Source organism: Lepidochelys kempii, chromosome 2, assembly GCF_965140265.1.
Source record: "Lepidochelys kempii isolate rLepKem1 chromosome 2, rLepKem1.hap2, whole genome shotgun sequence".
NCBI classification, from domain to species: domain Eukaryota; kingdom Metazoa; phylum Chordata; order Testudines; family Cheloniidae; genus Lepidochelys; species Lepidochelys kempii.
Genome location: NC_133257.1, coordinates 195,180,070 through 195,203,905, shown reverse-complemented (window position 1 = coordinate 195,203,905; position 23,836 = coordinate 195,180,070). Strand labels below are relative to the sequence as shown.

General features: G+C 38.7%; 1 protein-coding gene across 2 annotated transcripts in view; it reads right to left on the bottom strand.

The window, feature by feature from the left end:
* OSBPL10 (oxysterol binding protein like 10) overlaps positions 1–23,836 on the bottom strand; it is a 185,290-nt gene that overhangs the window by 24,935 nt on the left and 136,519 nt on the right. For both annotated transcript variants that reach the window (XM_073333363.1, XM_073333364.1), the window contains 2 exons: positions 12,709–12,855; positions 1,591–2,074 (listed from right to left, as the gene is read on the bottom strand). In XM_073333363.1, coding sequence (XP_073189464.1) covers positions 1,591–2,074; positions 12,709–12,855 — 631 coding nt within the window. The remainder of the gene's footprint in view (positions 1–1,590; positions 2,075–12,708; positions 12,856–23,836) is intronic.

Here is a 23,836-nt window from a genome sequence, read left to right as displayed (position 1 = left end):
TTTTTGGAGCTTTTTCTTCCATGGGCACCTATTACCCCCAGCCCCTGTCTCGAATTTTCACACTTACTATCTGGTCAACCTAATAGTATCACATTGCATGAAACAGAAAAAAAAAACGTGAAACAGAAGTATTATTGTAGGATTTAGACTCCAAGAGTCTTAAAAGCATTAACATTTGTTTCAAGACTGTTCCGTTTTGCAATAACTAAACAACTGAAAAGTAATAACATTAAGAAAGAGGTTATTGTACCACTTTTCTATTATTTGATTTTGTTCTTTATTTCACTGATACTTTGCTACTCCTATTGTAGCTGTGAAGTCACTAGTTAATAATTTCTTTGGACAATCACTTACCAAAGTCCATCACTACCTGCATCTACCTTGTTAGTACATTTCTTAATATCTCAGCAATACTTACCTAATGCAGTGATGACAAAAAACAATTATTTGTTATTAGTTCTCCTTATCCCTCTACTTGGCGGTTAACTAGGACCAAAATTTTAAATTTATCTGGGACAAAACACTAGAAAATACATGTAGACAACATTTATTTGTAGTACTGTAGTACCCAGGAGCTCTAGTTGTGATCCAGGACCCCATTATGCTAAGCGCTGTACAAACAGAATAATCCTGAGTAGCAAGAGGATTCACCAAGATGCTGCAATACATATTTTTTGTTTAAATAATTCATAGAATCATAGACATTTAGGACTGGAAGGGATCTCGATAGATCATCTAGTCCAGCCCCCTGCACTAAGGCAGGACTAAGTATTGATTAGACGATCCCTGGCTAACCTGTCCTTTGTCTAACCTGTCCTTAAAAACTTTCAGTTACGCAGATTCCACATTAATGATGATAATGATCCAAGTGGTACTTGTCAATCCAGAGCATACATAAATGACTTATAATTTGATAATGTTTTCTATATTTATTAATCATTTTGATCAATGGATTTATCACTGAACAGGCAAATATGTTGGTTCTATTGCAAATCAACAATACAATGTGATGGTGGCCTCATCTGTATGACTTGCCAGAAAGACTGAAAAGGTACTATAGCCGAGTAAGACTTATTTAAAATGTATTTCTTCATCTAACAGAACCCAGGTAAAAGCAGATGAAAAGGCTTAACTGAAAATATATAATTATTCTATATTCTTCTGAAAATAGTTTACAGTAGTTTCCGATACTGAATTAGATACTAACTCTAAAGACGATTATTTGTTTAGCTGATACAATTGTTACTGTAAGGTACTTAAGTAAAGCTGTCATTATATTTTAGCAAGTACAATGTGACAATTTCTAAACTGTAGATTTTAATAAGTCTTATAAAAATAAAGGTACATATATTATACAAGATATATGTATACTAAAACTAAATAAAAACTGGACAATATTCTCAAACACAAGTTCCATTATTTTAAATCTAAAATTAATGAAAGCAACAAATAGCAAGATTAAGATGCAGGGTTGTTGGGTTTTTTAACCTTACTGGAGTTAAAAAAAAAAAAAAATACCTTCATCTATGATTTTCTGTGGGATGTTGACACTAACACCCTCCCAAAAATAAAGCAAAGCATATTTCTTACCTTCACCTACCATAGAAACACCTATTGACATTCCCATGAACTTGCTTTTGGTCCATACATGGGTGTTCACACACATTCTCTTCTCCTTGCATTCACAGTAAAAGCATGATACTGGTGGGTGATGGGATACTTGTTCAGCTACAAACCTCAGCTTGTAGCACTCTGATTGGTCCTGGCCAAATTCCTTGGTTTGGTCCTTAGAAACTACAGAGGCACTGTTAGTTCTGAATGATTTCACTTTGTCTTTAGGCACATCCCATGAGCAATGAAATGATTCACCAATTATTGGATTATAGGGTTTCTTGGCAACTGCTCCCTTTCGGCCTTCATGAAAGGCTGTTAGATAATACTCCACAAAGCAAATAATTCTTTCCTCAGGAGTGGCTCCAGCTGCAATTGACAAAAACAGGTCTGGATGCGCCATGAAATTTGCATACATCTCCAGCAGAGATCTTTTCTCCAAAATAAATGTTGGAAGCACCACCTGTATTCAAAGCAGACAAAGGCAGGTATGATTCCCCATGATTATACTACAGTGATAGTAAACAGTTATGACAACTGCAATTTTAGCTGAGCCAAGCTTCATGATAGCTGTTTCCCCCCCCCCCCCCCGAGCCAGAGAGCAATTTCTCTTGGAATACAGTATAAATAATGAATCAAGGAAAAATTAGCAGTCTTGATAACTGTACAAGCTGCTTCCTATGTCATTACAGTTCTCAATGGCAGATCCAGTGACATGGATCCACTATTTCCCCTTTCTCTCTGGTCAGCTAATAAACAACCCACTGTTCTTAGAAGCCTTCATTGTTTGAGAATGTGAAAACAGTCTGGTACAAGTTAATTTAATTCTAACACCACACAAACTTGAGCTGAATTATTATTAAACCTCAAAAAAAAAAAAAAAAACACCTTCGCAGACTCGCAGCCTACTGAACATTTCAGAGGATGCTTATATAAATAAATGTGCCCCCGTTTCCAAATGGTTAGTGAGAGCACAAAATCATCTAATTAACATTGGCTGAAAGAGTAATTTTGTTTTGTCAATAATAGTTTTACTGAAAACTATTCCGATGCACTGAAGGGCAGCAGAGGTCTGTGGAACACAGAATAATGTCTTCCTCCTCTACACAGGACCACAGGAGCGAAACTAGTGAGGAGTTACAGCTCACAGGGGAGACATACAATGTATTATCTACATGACTTAAAGGGAACTGGAAGTGCCAGATCTGTCCTTGTCACTTAGAGAGACACTTTTCCACTATCTACCATCACTGACAGGGAATATGTTTGGAGCCACAGGCAAATCAGGAGCCAGGCTGCGGTAGAATGAGTATTGATGATCCCTGGGAATACTCCCAAGTAAATACACTTGTGGCCTCCTTTCTACACTCATTCTGGCAAATGAATTTCAACTTTCCTCTCCTTTGCGTTTCCTCCTTTCTCCATCATACCCCTTTTCAGTTCATCCTTCTGCCCTGCTCCAAGAATCAGGCAAGTTCAGAGTGATACCATCCCCATCTTGAATGTAAGGAACCTTGCCACTCCCCTCACTGTTATAAAATCAGACTAATGCACAGTTTAAGCCTTTTTAGTGAGTAAAGATAATGGAAGCTATCACGTATTTATTTCCATTCAAATTATAAAATTACAATTAACCCACAAATATTTCTTTGAATGGATTCTCTCAATGACCCAAACCCATTCTGCCATATGCTACTCTACCATTGATCAGTGTTTCATAAGTGAATCAGAACAGCTGCTCTTCAGGCAGACAGGGACTGGTATTGTTGCAAAGTTACTGTTCATATCCAAGAAGAAGGGAGACAGCTACGCTGATTTAAAGGTTTCAGAGTAACAGCCGTGTTAGTCTGTATTCGCAAAAAGAAAAGGAGTACTTGTGGCACCTTAGAGACTAACTAATTTATTTGAGCATGAGCTTTCGTGAGCTACAGCTCACTTCATCAGATGCATGCCGTGGAAACTGCAGCAGACTTTATTTATACACAGAGAATATGAAAAAATACCTCCTCCCACCCCACTGTCCTGCTGGTAATAGCTTATCTAAAGTGATCATCAGGTGGGCCATTTCCAGCACAAATCCAGGTTTTCTCACCCTCCACCCCCCCCACACAAATTCACTCTCCTGCTGGTGATAGCCCATCCAAAGTGACAACTCTTTACACAATGTGCATGATAATAAAGTTGGGCCATTTACTGCACAAATCCAGGTTCTCTCACCCCCTCACCCCCCTCCCAAAAACCACACACACAAACTCACTATCCTGCTGGTAATAGCTCATCCAAAGTGACCATTCTCCCTACAATGTGCATAATTAAGGTGGGCCATTTCCAGCACAAATCCAGGTTTTCTCACATCCCTCCCACCCCCATACACACACAAACTCACTCTCCTGCTGGTAATAGCTGGTAATTACCAGCAGGAGAGTGAGTTTGTGTGTGTATGGGGGTGGGAGGGATGTGAGAAAACCTGGATTTGTGCTGGAAATGGCCCACCTTAATTATGCACATTGTAGGGAGAATGGTCACTTTGGATGAGCTATTACCAGCAGGATAGTGAGTTTGTGTGTGTGGTTTTTGGGAGGGGGGTGAGGGGGTGAGAGAACCTGGATTTGTGCAGGAAATGGCCCAACTTTATTATCATGCACATTGTGTAAAGAGTTGTCACTTTGGATGGGCTATCACCAGCAGGAGAGTGAATTTGTGTGTGGGGGGGTGGAGGGTGAGAAAACCTGGATTTGTGCTGGAAATGGCCCACCTGATGATCACTTTAGATAAGCTATTACCAGCAGGACAGTGGGGTGGGAGGAGGTATTTTTTCATATTCTCTGTGTATAAATAAAGTCTGCTGCAGTTTCCACGGCATGCATCTGATGAAGTGAGCTGTAGCTCACAAAAGCTCATGCTCAAATAAATTGGTTAGTCTCTAAGGTGCCACAAGTACTCCTTTTCTTTTTACTGATTTAAAGGGCTCTGCTAATGTATTAATATTGTGGGCTGTACTGTATCTTTTATGGATCCCCTCATCATTTTTGGCTGTTTTAAATATATCATGCAGAACTGATGGTACATTTGTCTTCTGGGTCTGTACACTCTTGGGGACTCTCTATCAGCAATGCATCTCCTACTGGACTTAAGCCCCAATCCTGCAATCTGTTGCATGTGTTTGGATCTCTGCATGCAGCCCTGCTGAAGCTGCATAACCCACACCTTACATTGTATTGGCTTACTTATACAAAACAATTCAATAACTAAAACAAATAGCGGTGGATATTTTGTTGCTTTTTAAGTTTGATTCCAGCTTTGAAGAGTAGTGGGAGAAGATCATCACAAATCATATCAAAACTGGTTTCACAGATGAAAAATAATTAACATTTTAAAACATTCACTTTCAGCCCAAATATTTATTGTCTGGTATAATTCAAATAGCAATTCATCACAGTTGCTACCTGCTTCAGTGACTTAGATTTACTATATTAAAAAAAATCTTTAGCTGTACATCTCAAAAAGTGTGTGCATCAAAAGGAGGTTGATAGCCTTTAAAAAAAAATGGGTTTCATGTTCTATCATCCACAGAAAGTTAGCGATAGTTCAACAATGTATTCATTATGTCGACTTCAAGGAGGAGAGGAGGACTGCAAAGCCATCCTTTTGGTAAACCAATTCTTCCCTTTTGCCCAAGTGGCCGCATCTGACAAGAACAACATTTATTTGCACAAATCAGGGGTTGGAGAGTAGGGGGGAAATGAAGGAACACATTTAAGATGTTGCTGATTTTGTGATTACATTTTAAAGCTGAAAAGATTTCATCCCCCGAGCTTGCTTGTCAACATCTTGGGGTTCATTTCCATGTTCTCTACTGCTGGATTTATCCTCTGGAGCCAGCTGCCAGCATAACTGCTTAAATAGGCATTAAAAATACTCAATGCTTTCACTATAATTTCAACTGCTGATTAAAAAATTTGAGAGATAGAATTCTAACAAACTTATAACTTAAAAAACACCCAGCAGTTTACAAGAAAAGATTTCAATTCCCATATAACAAAAAAGGCTCCACAGCTAACAACAAAATAACTAAATAGTTTCAAAAATGAAATCTCTGCAGTGGAAAATGATTCAAGTTTTTGAGCTTTCACCGAGTGATTTCATTGGGTTTTAAATCTATGTAACTTTCAAGAGTTCTAAAAAATATCTGTACAATGTTCTCTTGAACATTGAAACTATATACTGTATACTTTTGTATTTAACACCACCATGCACGAATATAAACAGTCCAAAAGATTCTGATCAATTTTTGGAGTTGACCCTCATTCTCAGAAATTAGCCAGTTTATACAGTTTTTCCACAGAAACATATAGGAGTTGTGAAAAAACTACTGTATTTCCCTGCCAGTGCAGGAACATTCTCCATATATACTAGTTATCCATGCGCTAACTAAAGCGACAGTTTTCTCCCCTTTCCTGGGAGACAATTCCACAGCTTAACACAATGCACGGCCCAGAAATTTGTACAGAATTAGGAATGAGAAGATTTACACTTGTAACTGGAGCCATCCATTGCACTCCAGACATTTTTGTATTTGCATAAAAGGGTAAGGCTGTCTCTTCTTTTTTCACTTTGGGGGACCCTGACAAATAAAAAATTGCAAATAAATTTAAATAGAATGAGTACCTTTGTGGATTGCATGCTCAGGTAGCATAAATCGTCTGCACTAAATAATCCACTAGTCAAAGCCCTAGAGGAATGGCAGTTCTTGCTACCCCTTGGGGTTTCACAATTAGAAGAAAGCAGTCTAATAGGTGTTCTGCTTTCCTCCTTGAGGATGGGGGAGAGTGGACGGACTCAGAATAGGATTATAATTTGCCTCTACAGGATTTTATGAAACCATCTACACTTAATGCCATTTCAGGGTAGCCGTGACCATAATCCTTTAAAAGATTTGTTTCAAACCGCCACTAGATCCAAGTGCCAGTTGGAGAAAGTAAGTGTGCGACTTCTTAGGACCAGAAGTATTTATTTCCTTTGTCATTGTTTGCTGTGGGGGCAGAGTATACTTATTTAAATATATTGAGACCAACATGGCTATAACACTGAAAACATTAATTTAAATAATCAATTCTAATCTTATTTTGCATTTGTACTTTTTAGTTATTTTCCTAAATAAAGGTTGATTTTCATTGGTTGTTAACAATAAAAACATTGATTTACAACTAAAAAATAGCATTTACTGTAAATTTGGTGCTTTTTTTCCCTAAGTAGAAGAATACTACACATATTTATTTAAGCAATTACATAGCTTAACTTCAATTATTTAGATTCTTTCTTTAGACACTTATTATGTTAGAATGGTAATCAATGCATCTCTTATTTATTTGTGCCATGCTCTATTTAAATAGAAATTCAAATTCAGTTACAAATGGAGAAAAGACAGCTTTTTATTAGTTAAATAAAACTACCTTAAATATGCTGGATACATAAAGAAAAAGGTTTAACAAAAGATTTACAAAACATTTTTGCATTTAAAACTGATTTATTAAACAAAGGCAGTATTATCTGCCATTAATGAATTGAACCGATTATTTCTGGTTAGGATCTCCTTCAAGATTTTGGAACTAGTAGATCCCATCCTCTCACACTTGGTTTTCATTCACAGACTGGAAGATGAAAATAAACATTCCTGCTTTTTCTACTGCCGATTGGTTTCTTAACTTATGATGAACTAGTCTGAGTTGAAGTCGTTGAACAAACTGAAATGAATGAGCGCACCGCACCTTAAGCCTGGGGGGCATTGTCCAGCTTGCCAGGAGAAGGAGAATAGTGCTTTACGGATGTGGGGGTAAGAGAGGGGCTCAGAAACCACTGGAAAAGGGAGCGGGTAAGCATGGCAACGCTGACTCATCCCCAGAGACAGGAAGGGCTGGGGAGTTGAAAAGGAGCAAGCCTGGCAGGAGAAGCCCCTTTTCCCCAGACCAGGTGGAGCAGTCCCCATCCCCACTTCCTCTGGAAGTGGCAAAATACCAGGTTTGGTCAGCTCCTGCAGTGGGCATCGTGCTACCCGCTCCGTCCTCAGGGGGCTGGAAAGGAATTTTTCCCTCACCACTAGATTGGCCTAGGTGAAGTGTGTGTGTGGGGGGGGGGGGGGGGTGTTCACCTTCCCCACAGCTGGTTCAGGGAGGACTTTGCTATAGTGAGTAGGGAAGGGAGTTAGGCTATGTGTTCACAACTCATTCAGTAAGTGTAGGGCAGCAGTCCAGTGCAGGAACTCCCCAGAGAAGGGATACAGTGACCAGATAAATGGAAGGACTTAAAAAGGAGATGTTAGTGAAGGACTTAAAAAGGAGATGTTTGTTAAAGGAGCAGAACAGGGGCGGGTGAGAGGGTGTTCAGGACTCCTGTAACTGGCATGGCAGGAGCCAACCCCCCCCCCTTCCTTTATAGCCCACCTTAACCCCCGTAACCACATGGGTTGGCTGGGGACCAAGATGGAAAAAGGGGAGGCTGGCATAAACCCCAAGGTAGTTATTGAAATGATCATGGGGTTACCTGCACAGTACACTTTTATCTGCTGGGTAGTCCCAGACATCTAATAATAAAGTTGCAGCCTGATTAAAACCATATCAGGTGTCTCCTGTCCTCCTTTCGGTACAGCCGGACAAGAAGGCATCCCCTTGCCTACAGGAAAAGCTATTGCTGTCAAAAGCTGGTTTAACACTTCAGCATACTCTGGTTCCAGCTGCTTAGCCAGTGACATCTCCTAGTTCAGTGGTTTGACTTTCTTTAAAACTTCAAAGCAAACATGTACAGATTAATATTTTTTTCATTTAAATGATTTTTACAGATTATAATACATTTAGGCCTTAACATAAATTGCCATAATTTCACATTTAATTTTAAATAGATTTTTTTAAAAGCCTGTATTTAATTAATATTAAACCATTTGCTTTAAATAAAAATGGGAGTTTTTTTAATTAACATGATTTATACTTATCCACTTTGCTGTGAGGCAAGAGAGTTGGGCTGCCATTCTACTGAAGGGCGAAGGGAGTATCTGACAGAGCCACTCCCTGACAATTCACTGTTTTAAGATGGACAGAAGCATTCTACTATTCAAAGACGTCATTGTGGGAGTAAAAATAGGGTACATTTGCATCCCAGTGTTAAGCTTTCAAGCCAGATGTCATTTGAAAAATAAGCAAAAAGTTTTGTAACGTGGGAAAATAAACTACCATGTCCATTTCTGATGAATGGATTTATTTCTTCTCTTCTGGGTTATGGCATGACTTTGTTGCTGTATATGTCGTCAGCCATTTACTTCTAGGATAGCAAAAAAACTGGGAAGAGAGGAGAGGATACCAGGCACCTCAGGAATAGTATCCCAAGTTGTCCCAATTGATCTGTCTGATGGAATGCGTGTGACCAATAACACAGCTATCCAAATTACAGGACAGAAAAAGTATTAGGCTAATAGTAATTTCATTAAAAGCCAAAGAATGAACAAATTTCAAAAATTATTTGCACAATAAATCTACTTTAAAAAGCTCGTTAAAGTGCAGCCTAAAAACCTTGATCCAGCTAAAGCCTCAGTGCTACGCTGTGATCTACTAATGCAGAGCCATGGACCCACACGCGGCGCCTCTGATTGCGGTGGAAGTCCATGTGAGTGCAGGAGCCTGCTGTAGCAAAACCTGATGAAATCAGTGATGTCAAGTCAAAACAGCAAGTGCAATATAATCCTTCAATATGAAATGTGGCCGCACATCTCCTTCCAGCAGCGAGCACCTCTGCAACATTAAAGTGCTGCTATTCTCTCCTTAGGAAACTTGAGTCAGTTTGTATGTAGCCAATGCTAATATGCCAACATAAGAAACCAGTCCTTAGGAAAGGGAAAAGATGCTGTTTTCTTTTATATGGCTCATGAATTTTATGATAAAGTCTTTCAGGAGCAATTGCCACTAAGTGCTCAGAAGAGCACTCTTTGGCCACGTATGTATCGTACAACAATTTCTACTTTATGAAAGCAACTGAAGAAAAAGCCCTGGTGGAGTAGGCACTGAGAAATTCAAAAACACTTAAAACTAAACTGAAGTAATTTCAAACATCTTTTGATTTTAACATCCTCTCTGTCACAGCTAGCTCCTGCAGACCCAAAAGCTGACCAGTATCAAAGTTATCTGGGATCTGACTTTTAGAGGAACGGTTAAAAATGAAGTAAGTACGGTCACCAAATAAACTAGGCTTTGTTTCTATACAGGCTAAAGGTTGCCTCCCTGTATTAGTCAGCAATCTAGACAATTTTTAAAAATAAATAAAACCAACCAACCAGTCAGTACTTTTTTAAAAATTCCCAAATGGTTAGAAAAGGTTTTTAGGCCATGGTAATACAGTGGTCTTACTGATACTCTTACTATTCGCATTCATGCATCATTCACACTAAAAATGAACTTGACGTGGCTAAACAAGTTTCTTATTCTTCATTCAGCATAAACATCTATATACACACACAATTTACCAATATTAGGGTCGGATGCCATTCATCCATGTGCTCCAAAGTTCACATAGTCCTCTGTAATGCTCTGTCAATGTGATCGGAGATCAAGGTCAGAGTATAGATTCTTATGATCTTTATTTATTTATTTTTGCACACTTAGGAATATTTACATTGCTACAAAAAACAAACAACCCACACTCACAGCCTAACAAATTATCATCCTTTGGGGGGAAAAACGTTTTTTGATTCTCACATTGGATGAGAAGTGATTGATCAGAAAACAAGATAGTAATGTTTCACTTGCTATAGACTCAATTTAATGTTCCTCTCATTCATACTATTTTGTATTTGGGGGTTGTGTGTGGCAGCACACAGACAGCGAAGGGACTGGAAATTTAAAAAGAAATCCCCCATCGCCATCTCGAAGAAGCTCAAAGATAGTTTGATATATTAGACTGAAATAGTTTTACTGCCCCTCAGGTGTTTTTGTGGGGTGATAAAAGTCACATAGGTTACCAAAACTAGAAAATGGTTTGCGAAATAGAAGGTGTTAATGGTGAAGGTCTATGAAGCTTCTAGATCTAGTGTAACATTCTGAATTCAGGATAGAAACGTTACAGTATTTCTACCAGACCACTAAAGTTGAAGAGCCCTAAGAGGCTGAAGAATGCAAAAACTAACAAACAAAAATACAAATAGTATGCAGGCCTGGGTGTTTCTCTCACCTCTAAGAAATGAGAATAGAAGTAATACAGAAATGAAGTGGTGAAACTTTGGTTGCACTCACAAACAAACATTACCGGCAGTATGGGTATCTGATATTATTTTTGCAATGGATTAAATGACTGTTTAACCGTGAAGTTGTCATTTTCATATTATTTTGTCTTATTATTTCAACCATTTTAGGAGAAGAAGGTATATATGCAAGTATATGAGGAGAAGACGGACCACACTGGGCAAATCCTTTATTTCAGAGAAAAATAATATAAAGTAAATTAATAACATTCGGTTTCTAAGAACAAAAGGAAAGCAAAGCAAAGCTTTTTTGTATATCCACATGCCCCTGAGAAGAGCTTTCTTTCATAATTACTCTACCATACAGACACAACTCTCTGATCTTCCCATACTGCTTTTATTTGTGGAGGAAACAAGTCAGAATAAATTAATTTTACTTATTTCACTTCGACGATAACAGCAACAACAACAAAAAAGCTTTCTGTAAGCACACTCCATGCCATTAAGAAAAAAAAAAATCCTCTCAATGCCTATGCATCCACAAGAGATAAAATCACTAGAGAGTGGAATACAAAATTATTAACAGAAGGAAGCTCTCATTTTCAAACTATCTACAAATTTTCCAACTCTGCAGGGGCTTACAGAAAATCTCTCAGGTGACACCTCTACAACAAGATTCCTTTATTTATATATATATATAATGTAAAGTAATATATATATATCATTTATTTGAATGGTTTCAGAACAAAGGAATACACAAATGTAATCTTTTGTAATATGACTAACAAGAAGAGTAGTTTTGTCCTGACCAGCCATAATTTTGTTATACTAAATTGCCTGAAGTTTTCATGTGATCCAAAGGTATCGGATACCAAAGTACTAATTAAACCCATCTTCCTTGTTCCATAAATTGAAAGCCTTTAACTCCCGGTGTTCACATTGTCTTTTTAGAAGCAGGTGAAATGAAACTGACTATGGGCCTAATCCTGCATTTCTTGCACAGCCAATAAACCCACTGCTTTCATGGGTGTTTTGAATGTACAAAGAACGTAAGATTTTGCCCTGAATGAATCGTAAGAAAAGGCGATAAAGACCCTGGCCTTGCAAACATTTATGCATGTGAGAAACTTTACTCACATGAGCAATCATACCAAGTCCAATCAGTCTACTCACACCACAGTCATAGGTGCTGGAACAATTTTTTATAGTGGGTGGACTGACAGCCATTGTAAACCCTGTGTATGATGGAAACCACTTCAAACCAGGGGGTGCTCCCGCACCCCCAGCACCACTAGTTCCAGCATCTATGAACATAGTTAAGGACATGTGTGTAAGTGTTTACAAAATGAGGGCCTTAAAGAGCAAGACAGAAATTTTATCATGGCCTCTATTCTGCTTCTGATGACTATAATGGGACTAAAAGATTTGGTCAAATGAAACTGTGAGCTGCCCTGTGGAAACATTATACCACAATTCCAGATTTGTTTGGATTAAACTGTCACTGTCCCAAATGGAATGTGAGGTCTTGTTTTGAAGCCCACAGTAGAGTCTAATTTTCTAAGACAAATACAAATCTGTAAAGCTCCTCCACCACTGCCTACAAACAAACAAACCAACCAACCTTTTCCTCTCCTTCATGTCTGCAGCTCCTGCGGCTGTCATTTGACACGAAAAGCCTGCTTAAGCAAGCTGATCACCCTCCATACTGCCCCGGGATGGGACCACGCTTTTTAAAAAGAAGCAAATCTATGAAAACTATTGGTTAAGAGTTTGCAGAATAGGTTGGGATCTGAAACAAAATAGTCTGGGAGGAAGAACTGATTTAGTAAGAAAGAATGCGCAACTTAAAAAAAAAAATATAGATGTAATGTGCCTACCCTGGTTAGATCCATGCCAAGTTTGAGCTGTGAGATGAGATGAAGAATTATGCTACGCTGATCTTCCATGACTCCTAAATCCTCCTCTTCATTATCTTCAGTATCTGTCATCTCATCTTCAACCAGGATCAACTCAGGAGCTGAATGCTAAAATGAAAACAATCACCAAGCATCACCAACCGGATAAACAAGTAGCAACATATGTCATGTACTTATGCATGCTTAAAAATGGGGATAGCATAGAGCACCCAGAGGGCCCCCTTACAAAAATCCACTTAAGGCTGTACCACAACTTTGATGTTTCAGTGGCAACAATGGTGATTATTAGCAAGTATTAATTTATAAATTATTATATAATATTTGTACTGCAGTAGTTCCAGTCAGCAACAGGGGCACATTGTGAGAAGTTCTGATACAGGTATACAAAAGCAAAATGCCTTCCCCTCCAGAAGCTTGTTCTTTTCTTTATCTATTAAGTAACAAGCACGGTTGAGAATCAGTATCCTCAAGAGAGTTTCAATTTACTAAACCACTCATGTAAATAAATATCTTAAGAAATCATAATATTAAGGACTACCTTCACATGATTCATCCCCTCATTCATCCCAATTGCTCAACTCTGGAAATCATGGATCAAGTAAATTTTGAATAAAATGCTTTTCAGTGCTAATTTGACCCTTATAGTCAAGAACTTTCTGTAATGGAGGTAAATTGGAGTCTAATCAGACGTATATACATTAATGTGAATTTTTCTGCTCATTGCAGTGCTATGAATTCGTGGCATGGTGTTCAACATTTAGCTTGTTTGTGTTCAAGTCAGAGGAGCAATAGTACATCTGCCCATTTTCCAGATATCAATTAAGGATTAAAAAAACAGAAAAAGTATGCCACTTCCCTCCAAAGTATACAGAGAGTGTGTGTGTGCGTATGGCGGGGGGTGGGGTGGGGGGGAGGAGGAGTATAGTAAATTCTGCAATAAAACATAACACTTTCTTGCCTCTTAAATTGCAATATATTAATTAACTATATCTGGGTGGTAATTATTTAACTCAATTCTTTTAATATGGAATTCACTCCCCTTGGTGGTTCATCAGAGCCAGAGTCTAACAAGCTTCAGGGCCAGGACATGAATTATTTGGGTTTGCTTTTACAAGTTCTTTTTTTGTTTGTTTGTTTACATTGCTGAAAAATTTACAAGACAGTTGTTCACATTTCTTGAGGCAGCACCAATGGTTCTTTACTGCTAACTCTGGTGTGTAGCTGTGTCTTATATAGATTTAATTTTGTAAAGAAAGAATATCACGGCGGCAGCAACAGTTGCTCTATTACACAAATCAATAAATAATTTTAAAGAATTATAAAAGACAGGCTGTGATGATTTTTACAGCAAAGTCTAAACATTCCAAGCAAAAGACAAAAAACTGACATTCTGCTTGTTCTTTTATTGTACACAGAATTGGGGTTTAAAACAATTTGCTCGGAAGAACATCTATAATCATGTTAGAGCCAAAAAATGCTCATGTGACTTACAATATTAACATACACAAAGCAAGACTTATTTACCAATATTCTACAGGCTAGTCACTATTCTGTATAGATGTTTCCATGATTTGGATCAGGTTTTCTTCTTTTTTTTTTATAATCGAATGCATGTTTCAACAGCTGTCCTCCAATATAAACCATTACTAGAAAATCTCTGAACTCAAATTAGTTATGTTAATTTCGTCTGGTGAAACACCACTAGAACACAGAGCAATTAAAAAGGCTCTTTGTAACTACTCCATCTAGAAAACATTATATAATGCCAAACCTGGTGAGCTGTAACCTTAACAACTGTGGAAGCTTTTGAAAGGGCAAAACAACCACTTTTCTCCACTCAGAAAAATGTATAGCAGGATAACCCACCCACCACTAATCAACTAATGCATGATTGACAAGTTCAGTTTCAGTATGTTAGCACATAATCTGACAACACTTACTATACGTGATCTAATTCCATAAGCATATAGTAGATGCAGAATGCTGCAGCCCTATGCTGTTATGTACATAACTGAATTTCATCTGGAGGGACCTTCAGAACTTACAGTAGACGTTTCTACAGCAGGCTTGCCTTTCATCCAGCTTGACCTCATCAAGAGTACTGTGCTACCGTTATCAGTACCGCTGCTCTTGCTGCTAGCTTGGTTAATGGCGCACAAGCTAGAGCTGGAATCAGTAGTACTAAGAACAGGCAACAGAACCTCCCCCTCCCCTTCCCAACCCCCCCCCTTTTTTTTTTTAATTTCAACGGAGTTTAAAAGAGTGTGCTGATGTCAATCTGCTGCCTGCATTTCTAGTCACATGACATTGAGATCTGTGGGCTTAACTGCAAATAACTCCCACTGGAAAGATGTTGCTGCTGTTTCCTGAAGGATATCCCAGGGGGCAGCTTTCTGCTTCTATTTTTTAAAGTTTCCCCAAGCACACATGGGCAGACAACAGCCTCACAGGAGGAATATACTTATCTTTCATTTGACAGACTAGTAGATAACAAGCTCTCAAGTGACACCAAAAAGCTGTAACTAAGCTTTCAGCTAATAGAATACTGACAGCCATGTGACCCTTAACAGTTAATGAAAAATTACTGACACACTGGACAAGAGATTAAATTACTGACAGAATACACTGAGAATTTTATTTTTCTTTTGAAAACGATATATTCCTATAGGTACACACAGTTTTCAGATTTTTATTCTTCATAAATTCAAAAATGTTACTAACCAAATACCAACTGGCTACTGTTTCTGTTCCAATTTAGTGCAATGGTACAACACTGTAATACTATATTTGCCTACTCATTTAGGGTATTTTTTTTAAATGAACAAGAATTCTTTCCTTGCATATCATTAAGCTGAATGAGTAGATTTTTGAACCTGGGATTCTACACTTTTAAGGGCAACTTTGAAGGTACAGTCCATAATTAAGGCTATGTTTTAGTCATGGGTATTTTTAGTAAAAAGTAATGGACAGGTCAGGGACAGTAAACAAAAATTCACGGCCTGTGACTCGTCTATGACTTGTACTATATATACTCCTGACTAAATCGGGAGGGGAGGGAGAAGAGCCTGGGGGTTCTGTGGGTGCTGGGCGGGGGGGGGAGGCCTGGGACCACCATGGGTGTTGGAGGGGGGGCAGTGGCGGCACGTGGCCCAGGACCCCCGCTGGTGAGGGGAGAAGAGGTTGGCGGGGCCAGCAGGCTCCCTGCCTGGCTCTGTGCCTCCCTGGAAGCAACGACATCCTCCTCCCTTAGCTCCTAGACAAAGAGGAGGCCAGGCAGCTCTGCGTGCTGTCTCCACCAAGAGCGCCAGCTAACCGTGCCAATGGGAGATGGGGGGGTGCCATGTCTGCAGGCAGAGGCAGTGTGCAGAGCTGCCTGGCCAAGCCTCCACCTAGGAGCTGAGGGATGTCTCCGCCCACCCACCGAGGTAAGCGCCACCCAGAGCCCTCAACCCTTCCCGCGCCCCAGCCCCCCACCCAAACTCCTGCTGCTGCTGGGGGAGGGGAACACAGTGGCCCGAGACTGCCCCAGCAGCGGCCGGTGCAGCTGGCCCAGGGGCTGCTTGAGCTGCTCGGGCAGCCTCCGGGCCAGGTGCACCGGCCGCTGCAGAAATAACAGAGGATTTCCATAATCAATACAATTGTCAATGTCATGTGAAACTAGTATATTATGCTTAATATTTAAAAAAAACCCTAACATTTCCCTAATTCTTTTTTAGAATATTAACCCCTCAGTGGCGTTAGAACAATTTTTATAGCGGGAGTGCCGAAAGCCACTGAACAAAACTATAAACCCTCTATATGATGGAAACCACTTCACACCAGGGGGTGCTGCAGCATCTCCTCTTCCAGCACCCCTGCCCCTACTCACACCACATATGCGGAGAAAGACTACGGTTTTCAGTAAAAATGAAGAGCCCCTAACTTTGTAAACTGCTCTAAAAAAGTGGGTCAATATTAGCCTTTAATCTAGAGTGAACAGTAATGCAGCCATGGAAATATTTTAGTTTTCTACTCCTTTTCATTCTTTGCCAATGAAGGTTAAAAACCCAGCCAGCCAGCTGCCATTTTCATTACAGAAAGTGAACTGCAGTCCTCTTTGGTGCAATAAGTCATATCCTTTAAATACTGTTTCCTAAGTGTAGGTGAATTGCCTATTAAGTGCCTTGAACATACAAAAGACTTTTTCAATCAATGCACAAACAAAATTTCTCCAAAAAAGTACTTGGTGAAGCTGTCACCGTATAACCAGATTCTAGGGCATGTGCGCATACAGCCACAAAACAAAAGTATGTTGCATCAATAAAATGTTAACTAATATCCAATCAGGTTTTTATTCTTTATCTTCCAACAAACACACACAATGGAGTATAAAACTAAGAATTAACCATTCAGCTGAGCACAGAAGATTATGGCACCTCCTCTAAATAATTACAGTACAGTATGTGAATGATGGGGTCACCAAGCCTGGCATTGGACTTGGTGTGGTCCGGGACCAAGGCCCAAGCCCCACCGACCGGGGCCAGGGGCTTCAGCCCTGAGTGGCAGGGCTCAGGTTACAGGCCCCCCCAACCTGGGGCTGAAGCCCTTGGACTTTAGCTTTGTCCCCCACAACCCAGGGCAGCGGGGCTCAGGAGATCTCAGGCTTCGGTCCCCCTTCATGGGGTCGTGTAGTAATTTTTGTTGTCAGAAAGGGGTCTCAGTGCAATGAAGTTTGACAACCCCTGGTCTAACCTAACTCAAAAAAGGCAAACCAAAGCTTACAATAGTGGGGATGAGATAGTAAACAGAACTTAGCTTCCCAAAAAATTTCTAGAAGATGATACGTGAAAAATACCTGGTTATTTCTAGCAGTCCTAATTGAGGTTTAAAGCTTAAATATTTAATTTCAAAGTAACCAAATACTTTTTAGGCCTCCCTCAATATTAATATCTTTTAGGTTCAATTGTAGGAGACTTATGAAAATGCACTCTTCTGAAGGAGAATCATTTTTAAAACAGTCAGTTTAATTAAAAAGGGGATTGTTTCATTTAGAGAGGTCATCTGTTAAGACAGGGAATTGATGTTTTAACTAATGGACTTTGTCAAGAAACATCAATTCCCTTTCTAAGAGATGAAATCAGTAAGTAAAAATTCCTTCAAATAAGTAGACTGTCTACAAAAAAAAAAATAATAATAATCAGGAAGAGTGCACTTCCATAGGTCCGTAAATAAAATCGATATAGCCAATGACAGATTTTCTATATGAGGAAAAACCTCATTAATCCTCCACTCCATTAAAAAAATCTCTCAACAAATTTGGATTTTTCAAATTCTGATGACAGTCTCATAACTGAATTTTATAGGTGGTTAGTTCTTTTGAAGTAATCAGTTTCAAGACCAAGTTTTCAAATATGGACTCCCAAACTGTATAGGCAAATGTCTTTGGAATAAATTGGGTAATTGTATGATGAACCGTGACAGGGGGCTTCACTTTTTTTTTTGGCAGTACAATATGGTGACAAAATAAGGGCAATGCACATTTAAGGCTATATATGCTGAGGCTTCATATTAAAGTAAGGAGACAACTGTCATTGCTACACCTGAACCACTATCTTCAGTTCTTCTAGGTACTTCTTTACTGGAAAGATATAGACAAACGAGAAAAATTCCAAGGAGGACATAAAATTATTAAGGGGGCTGAAGGACTGACTTATGAGATGAGACAAAAGAGCTAAATATGTACGATTTAGCCGAGTAGTGAGTGAGGAAAGAAAAGAAGAACAAATATTTGAAAAGTATAAATGGTAAGTATGAAGAAAATTTAGTATGGCACAAGGGAATATAAGCAGGAGCAATGGGATGAAACTAACAGAAGCAAAGTTTAGGTTAATGATCATGATTCCTGGACAGTAAAATATATTAGGATTTTAATTAATTTCCCAAGGGATGAGGCTTCCACATTTAAAACTAGATTGGGAAATGCACTAGAATATATACTGTAGTGAACACTCACTCATGGAGAAGGCTGGACTAAATTACTCAAAGTGGGAAATTACATCTTGTTTAATTACAATGTTAAACACAATTTAGCATTCAGTGTAGGCAAGGACTGCCATGTTTAATGATGAATCAACTGGTCATAGCTAGCCTCAATCAGTAAACCTTAAATTCAGTGTAGACAAATAGTCTTTTACATCTCTAATTTTTCATTCTGAATTTCATTCTGTTCAAAATAGAGGTTTGCCAGCAGCATTCATCACTTACATATGTAATAGCGATTAAAACTCACAGGCCAGATTCTTGGCTAGAAGTCCAGAGCTATGCCAGTTTACATTAGCTGAGAAATTAGTCCCATACATCAGTCACCACTGTCAGTGCCAGAATTAGATTCCTTTTCATACAGTAAGTAATATTAACAGCACCTTTAGACACATTGATTAACAATGAACCATTACTGCTCAGTGGGTTTGTCACTAATTGCATATGCATCTCTGTGAGTGACTTGTCAGCTTCTTTTCTTGTCCATATTTATACCTTCCAATCATTTAATCATATTCGTTACCAACTGCAGCATGTGCATGATGAGATAATATCCATCAATACACTGTCCCCTTATTGACAGTGAGTTGAGTGAGCTAACCTATCATTTGAGTCTCAGGTGCAGCTTGTTCAGAAGGATCAATTTAGTAAATGGTCTCATATAGAAACTAGCTTGTCAGTGGGTGCTAAAGGAAAAAAAATCCAGAAAGACTAATCACAAACTAAAATTACCTCTCAAAATAAAAAAAAACTGACTATGAAGACAGTGTCCCACACCTCAAATCCATACTACAGCCACAAGTGACGGTAAGTATTACTAACACCTTCCAGGGAGTACAACTCTCCTATCAGAGTAGGAGTGATTTAAATCACTGATTTTAATCATGATTTAAATCAGTAAACAGAAAACCTTAAACTAAATGATTGATTTAAATCACTTTTTGCATTTGTACTTTTTAGTTATTTTCCTAAAGAAAGGTTGACTCTCATCGGTTGGTAACCATTAAAACATGTTGATTTGCAACCAAATATACTCTTTACACTAAATTTGGTGCTTCTTTTTGTTAACCTGAAGGACAGGTTTATTTAACAAATTAGATAGCTTGATTTACGTTTGTACAGATACCTAAATTTTACTCTTTTTTTAGTATCTTTAAGAAATGCATCAGTCACAATTTTCATTTACTGGATGATGGTTAATTGTGTCAAGCTTCATTTGGAGATAAATGCAAATAAATTAAAAATGAACAAAACCAGACTTTTTTAATTAAATAAAATGACCGTCAGTGTGCTGGATGCATAAGAAAAAAGTTTATCAGAACAGGTTTTATATATATAATTTATATATTTATCTGAACTCTTTATCTGTAGTTAGTAAAATGAACTGATTGTTTCTGGTCACCATGTCCTTCAAGATCTAGAACTAGTAGCTCTCTACGCAAAAGAATAAATGGACACAAATCAGAGATCAAGAATTATAACATTCAAAAACCAGTCGGAGAACACTTCAGCCTTCTTGGTCACTCAATTTCAGACCTAAAAGTGGCAATTCTTCAACAAAAAAATTTCAAAAACAGACTTCAACAAGAAACTGCAGAATTGGAATTAATTTGCAAACTGGACACCATTAAATTAGGCTTGAATAAAGACTGGAAGTGGATGGGTCATTACACAAAGTAAAAACTATTTCCCCATGCTAATTTTTCCCCCTACTGTTACTCACACCTTCTTGTCAACTGTTTGAAATGGGCCATCCTGATTATCACTACAAAAGGGTTTTTTCCCCTCCTGCTGATAATAGCCCGCCTTAATTAATTGGTCTCATTACAGTTGGTATGGCAACACCCATTTTTTCATGTTTTCTGTGTATATATATCTTCCGACTGTATTTTCCACTGCATGTATCCGAAGAAGTGGGTTTTAGCCCACGAAAGCTTACGCCCAAATAAATTTTTCTCTCTCTAAGGTGCCACAAGTACTCCTCGGGGGTTTTTTTGCTGATACAGACTAACACGGCTACGACTCTGAAACCTTACACCTACTTGTTATTTATAGATTGGAAGAGAAAAAACAAGCTTTCCTGCTTTTTCAACTCTCAATTGGTTTCTTAACTTTGAAAGTATCACTGAACTAGTTGTATAAACTGAAATGAAAATATTCTCTGCACCTAGAGAAGAGGCTACTGCTGTCAAATGCAGGTTTAGCACTTCAACAAAGTCTGGTTCCAGGTGCTTAGCCAGTGACTTTCACCAGTTCAGAGGTTTGATTTAGGAACCTAAATCTCACTTTACAGCAGACTTGGTCATGCACTTTCAATGAGACATCAGCTTTCAAGTGCCCAAGTCACTTTTGAAAATGGGACTCTGGAACTTTTACCATCATCGACGAGGCTGCAAGTCTTTCACAGAGGTCATGGAAGTCACGGATTCCATGACTTTCCAGAACCTCCATGACTTCCGCAGCTGCAGCGGGCTGACCCCAGGGTGGCCAGAGCAGCTGGGGCGGCCCTGGGTCCAGCGGCACCGGCAGCTGCTCTGGCCAGGCAACGCAACTGGTCCCAGGCACTGCCCGGGAGCTGCGGTCTGGTAGCCACAGCAGGGCCCTGGGCCACCCCACATCCGCTGTGGTGGCGGCGGGGCCACAGGCCTCCCGGAGCAGCAGCAGTGTGGTCCCGGGCCATTCCCACCCCCCCAAGAGTGGCAGCAGCAGCCAGGTCCTGGGTTACTCCCCACCCCCAGGAGCAGCAACAACCACCGGAGTACCCCGCCCAGCAGCAGCGTCCACTGGAGCACTCTCCACGCCCCCTAGCACCTAAGATTTAAGCATGGGTATTTTTAGTAAAAGTCAGAGACAGGTCACTGGCCACGACATTTTCGTTATTGCGCATGACTGGTTCGTGACTTTTACTAAAAATACCCATGCCTAAATCATAGCTTTAATCATGGGCTTATGGAGGCTACAGGTCTAGAGCAAAGTTTTCACAGCCCACACATCCTGCCTTACTATAAAAAGACCTCCTAAAGGAGGCCGTGGAGTAAGGTATTTGACTCAATTGATATATTTCAAACTCCAGTGATATGCAGGGGCTGATTGTCCATATCACCACATACTCCATTTGCCGTACCCAATAAGGGAGCAATTTTTCAGCAGAAAGATTATTTTTCAAAACTAAATAGTAAAAAAGCTACCCTTAACAGTTTCTTTATAAAATTTGTTTCCAGGAGCTTAATCATAACATGCTAGGCTTGCTATATGAGAGTCAAAATTAAACTTGACCTTTTAAAAAATAGTTAACATTAAGCAGTCAACAGACTAACTGGGGTGGGGGAAATTGCAATTAAAAAAATTAAGTTACTATTTACAAAGAATCGTGACATGGAATCTGTCGTTGGAATCTTGGTTAAAGACAGAGAGCCTGATTTTCCTCTTACTTATACCAAAGTAAATTAGAAATCCACCAGAGGATTCACACAGGCATAAGAGGAACCAGGTCCAACTTGAGCATATGAAAATATTCATGAAGTCTAATTCAAATAACTGAAATTCCTGAAAATATAGGTTTTTAGCTTCTTATAATTAATTGCTTTTATTCAGTTCTGATTTATGTGACTCTTCTCCAAATACAAACATTTTCCTATTTAAATAAAATTTGTTACCCAATTTCTAAGCATCTAGCATTACTTTTTCCACTAAAACTTTAACTGTAACTCTAGGTTCATTTTGCGAGCATGAGTGAGTCATGCATGACACATATGGTGACAATGTCACAAGATAAAAGTTTATTTTTTTTCAGATAGTCCTTTGGGTGAAGTTTCAGTCATTAGAATATTTCCTTAAGTTCCATTTCCAGCCAAATACAGGTGATAGTTTTATTTTTGATACTTCTACATTATATTCTAACATTTGAGAGAATTTCCTTATAAATGAAATGTTTATGACATATCTAGATTGTTCTTTTTTCCTGTTGAGTTTGTTATTCCCATTTGGTAATTTGAGTGCTTCAAGACAAGCCAATAAATTCTTCAGAAAATAATCCTGTGAATTCTTAAACCTTGAACATTATGTGGACAAAATTTCCATGTTTTGTAATTTTGCTGAAATTATAAAGCTTTATATAAAAAGTTAATTTTTTACAAAATCTCTTTGTGGATTTACTCGTAAGGAGCAGCCCATATTTTAAAAGTGTGGTTTGATACCAAAGCTGTAAATTTTAATATTTCTAGTCATGAAGACAGGCTGGCATGTACAGATTAGGCATTCAAAGAAAAATAAACATATCATCAAAGCATATATGTAGTTTCCAATCTCTTCCTTTCCTGCAAAAGGAGACTACCTAACACCAGAAGGCAAAGATTCAAAGTTAGACTTTCAATATCTAGATATTAACAAAAGTGTTAATGAAAATGTTTTGACATTTTCTTTAAACAGGGAAATTAAGTATTCATGAAATATGCATCACTGACTGCTCTTGGACTCAAGTCTTTTACGCACAGAACAAGTACAGAAAGTGCAAGCTTTTCTTACCTATACTGACAACGTGGTTTAACTCCGACCTAAAGTGATCACAATTAATAGTGAAGACATACAGTAACATAAAAGTGAGACAGAGGTGGTGAGGGAAAGAATTCAACAAGGAAAAGTTGTGATTCTTATGAGGGGTGGAGAAGGTATATATATCTGGTATGAGACATAAGCAGCATATCTTCTATGCTTCAATGTAATTGATGTTATTTGTGCAATTCTTCAAAGAAAAATTTGTGGGAATTCATAAATACAGTAGTTATTTGAGTTTTCTTTTTAGAAGAAACTATCCATGACCTAGGGATTTTTTTTACAAACTTCACACACTCAAGGGACACTAAAATCCTCAGTAAGAAGATCTGTATATTTCAACCCTTCCATACCAAGTTGTTCTACAACAAGACCAACCACTTCTCCCATTTAATCAAATATGCCCTCTACCAGTTGCCATGTGAAAAGAAATGGGCCTTGCAATGTAGTCTTGTGGTCAAATTTGGACTCAGATGGACTGAGGGAGAGTGTAAATTTTTGAGTCCAGTCTCCTCACAGA